This window comes from Alosa alosa, chromosome 10, assembly GCF_017589495.1.
Source record: "Alosa alosa isolate M-15738 ecotype Scorff River chromosome 10, AALO_Geno_1.1, whole genome shotgun sequence".
Lineage (NCBI taxonomy): Eukaryota > Metazoa > Chordata > Actinopteri > Clupeiformes > Clupeidae > Alosa > Alosa alosa.
Window position 1 is genome coordinate 31,167,397 of NC_063198.1, and position 2,500 is coordinate 31,169,896.

General features: G+C 49.8%; 1 protein-coding gene across 1 annotated transcript in view; it reads left to right on the forward strand.

The window, feature by feature from the left end:
* LOC125302368 (A disintegrin and metalloproteinase with thrombospondin motifs 9-like) overlaps nucleotides 1-2,500 on the forward strand; it is a 54,037-nt gene that overhangs the window by 19,372 nt on the left and 32,165 nt on the right. The window contains 3 exon segments of the mRNA XM_048255524.1: nucleotides 384-428; nucleotides 430-480; nucleotides 482-505. Of these exon segments, the coding sequence (XP_048111481.1) occupies nucleotides 384-428; nucleotides 430-480; nucleotides 482-505 (120 nt within the window).

Below are 2,500 nucleotides of genomic sequence, written 5' to 3' on the forward strand. Positions count from 1 at the left end.
GCAACTATGTTAGACATATATTTGAAGGCATTAAATGAAGCATGGGCAGAAATAGCGGCCCCTCAGATTTGACCTGTTTTCGCTCAGGTCAGTGGAGGTATGGGTAAAAATGGCCTCTTTCTCCGAACAAGAGTAATGAAAAAAAATGAAAAAAAAAGAAGTTGGATGAATTCCATTTGCCTGGGTCTTTCAAGGATAGAGTTATCTTTTGGCCTGGATTCGTGCCGTTAAGGCTTCCAGTCAGGAGCCAGATATCGTATATTAGTAGGAGATATTTTACGAGGATGCATGCGTTTTGTTAAGAGCTTGCCGGGGTTTTGGTCCAACCTCTTCCATCTTCTGTCTCCCTCTCCTCTTCTTCGTCCACTCCCTGGCACATGCAGTGCACCACCTCGTGCGGACCGGGCTACCAGATGAGGGCAGTGAAGGTGTGTGGTGGGGTAAATCGGGTCCGTCATGGGCGACCTGCAGAATAACGCTGACCACCAGGCCCACGGACACTCAGGTAAGACGGCCGTTCCTCTCTCCCAGACGGCCACCATGTGGGTGCGTACTCGCGATTGGGGCAGGGTGACTTTAAGAAATACCTGGAAGGAGATGGCTTGTGTAAAGTGGAGAGCAGATAAGGGGCCCTTAGCTGCCAAGGAGAGAATGGCTGTAATTTTCAGCAAAGTAAAACTTCCTGTGTTTAGCCGATACAGCACTTTGATGTGAGTGAAGGGAGACTATGTAGCTAAAGGACTGCCAGGGAGTGGACCGATTAGGGAAGTCATTGAAGAGCCATTCACAATCCTTAGATACAGAGAGAGAGAGAGAGAGAGAGAGAGAGAGAGTTGGAGGTATGACAAAAAACAGAGAGACAGAGTTGGATATGATAAAAAAACAGAGAGACAGAGATAGAGGAAGGAGAGGATAGACAATACGAGACATACATATATATATATATATATATATATATATATATATATATAGAAGAAGAGAGAGAGATTCCTGTGCAGGGGTACTGGCCAGTCTTCTCTGCTCCTGCGCTGTGGTGCCTCATGGCAGGAAGGAAGTCTCACGTCCAGCCCGTTCTCCACCTGGACACAATAAGGCCCTGTAGTCTGGTCAGGGGAGGCCCCTGCGCTGCTCACATCAGGCCCCCAGACGGAGGCACATTGCTGGCATTGTCTCCCCGATTCAACTCACCCTCCCACCCCGCACTAGCCCCACCCCACCCCAACCCCTACCTCCAGCCTCCCGCGGATCGCCCCGAGAGTGAGGGGCAGTCCTCGGCAGGGGGTGCGCAGAGGCCCTGGGACGAGCAGGGGGGTGGTGATGGGGGTTGGGACACTGTACAGTGCTTCTGAGTACACGTGGAGACAGGCATACCATAGATGGACTAGCGAGCCTGGGCTTATGGACCATGTGCAGATATAGCGCTATAGTGTTGTTAGCCTGGGCTTATGGACCGTGTGCAGATATAGCGCTATAGTGTCGTTAGCCTGGGCTTATGGACCATAGCGCTATAGTGTCGTTAGCCTGTGCTTATGGACCATGTGCAGATATAGCGCTATAGTGTTGTTAGCCTGGGCTTATGGACGTGTGCAGATATGGCTATATTATGGCGTTAGCCTGGGCTTATGGACCATAAGCTATAATATCGTTAACCTGTGCTTATGGACCATGTGCAGATATAGCGCTATAGTGTTGTCAGCCTGGGCTTATGGACCGTGTGCAGATATAGCGCTATAGTGTCGTTAGCCTGGGCTTATGGACCATAGCGCTATAGTGTCGTTAGCCTGTGCTTATGGACCATGTGCAGATATAGCGCTATAGTGTCGTTAGCCTGGGCTTATGGACCATGTGCAGATATAGCGCTATAGTGTCGTTAGCCTGGGCTTATGGACCATGTGCAGATATAGCGCTAAAGTGTCGTTAGCCTGGGCTTATGGACCATGTGCAGATATAGCGCTATAGTGTCGTTAGCCTGGGTTATGGACTATGTGGAGGTATAGCGCTATAGTGTTGTTGGATGTGTGTAGCTCACAGTTGGCTTAACATTTGTTTGGCTCAACTAGTCAGTCACTGGTCAGTGGCTCTCAGTCACACGTGTGTTGGGTGTCCATGATGCACGAACCCTCCTCTTCTTTTTTTATGAGTCAGGATTTTGGATACAGCAGCCTGTAACTGCCACTGCTAAAGCTAGCCATTACTGCCTATGTGGCTCGTTTAAGCCACCCCCTCCTAAACACACACACACACACATGCATGCATGCATACATTTACCTCTTACATACACACACACACACACACACACACACACACACACACACGGCTTTATAGTCCTACTACATTTTCATGAGCCTGAGGGTGGGAATGGCCCGAGCTGCTTTTTCCCGACACGTCCAGAGCTCTGCAATAACAAGGCGTGGAGGCCCTTGAGCGCGCTCAGTGTGTGTGTGTGTGTGTGTGTGTGTGTGTGTGTGTGTGTAAGTGTGTGTGTATGTCTGTGTCTGTG